At 34.3% G+C, this 857-nt stretch overlaps 1 protein-coding gene across 1 annotated transcript in view; it reads left to right on the forward strand.

The window, feature by feature from the left end:
* Nucleotides 1-645: 645 nt before the first annotated feature.
* Nucleotides 646-857, forward strand: part of LOC113811828 (cilia- and flagella-associated protein 43-like) — a 25,753-nt gene continuing 25,541 nt past the window's right edge. The window contains exon 1 of the mRNA XM_070126125.1: nucleotides 646-720. Within this exon, the coding sequence (XP_069982226.1) occupies nucleotides 646-720 (75 nt within the window). The remainder of the gene's footprint in view (nucleotides 721-857) is intronic.

Below are 857 nucleotides of genomic sequence, written 5' to 3' on the forward strand. Positions count from 1 at the left end.
TGCGTCATTGTTATAATTAGTTATTACCACTTTGCTTTGATTACCAATTCTACTCATTCATCGTTAATTATTTTCATATACACTATTTTCATGATAATCGTTACATATTTATTGTCACCGTTACTGTTTACTGTTATCATCCTTATTGTAATATTTTCATTGGCACCATCAATCACCACTTGTAATTAAGATCATTATCATTATCTTCATAGGACTTTTGTTGTCAATATCCATTATTGTTACCATTTTCATCATCATTATCATGATCGCCAATCTTTTCTAATCATCATTTTTGAAAATGTTATCTTTAGTGTTATTATTACTTTTCTTATAGCTAGTGTTATCTTCTTTATAATTGTATTGGTCAGTATCATATGTTGTTTGTTGATTAGTATTATACGTTGCTTATTGGTCAGTATTATACGTTGCTTATATGGACAGCAGTCATATTACCACCATTACCATTATTCCCACCATTACCATGATCAATAACATTATCATGCCATTATATATAACAGTTATAATCTAACAGCTCATCGTCATTAGCTTAACAACCATTAGACTCACTGCCATACGAATCATTATCATTAACATCCCTTTTTATTTTTTCTACTGTATATATTTTCTCTTCCACGACTCGGCAGAATGGTCGAGGGTGAGTCACCGAAGTCAGCCTCGTATGAAACCCTGGAGTATGACTTGAAGCAGTTATCTCGCAAGGTGAGATTTTCTTCTAGATAAAAAAAAAAAAAAAAAAAAATGGATACAGGAGTTAACTGAGAGAGAAAAGGGGAGGGGGAGGGGGAAGGGAAGGGGAAGCGGGAGGGGGAGGGAGGGAGGGAAGGAGAGAGGGAGAG

This window comes from Penaeus vannamei, chromosome 10 (assembly GCF_042767895.1).
Source record: "Penaeus vannamei isolate JL-2024 chromosome 10, ASM4276789v1, whole genome shotgun sequence".
NCBI lineage: Eukaryota > Metazoa > Arthropoda > Malacostraca > Decapoda > Penaeidae > Penaeus > Penaeus vannamei.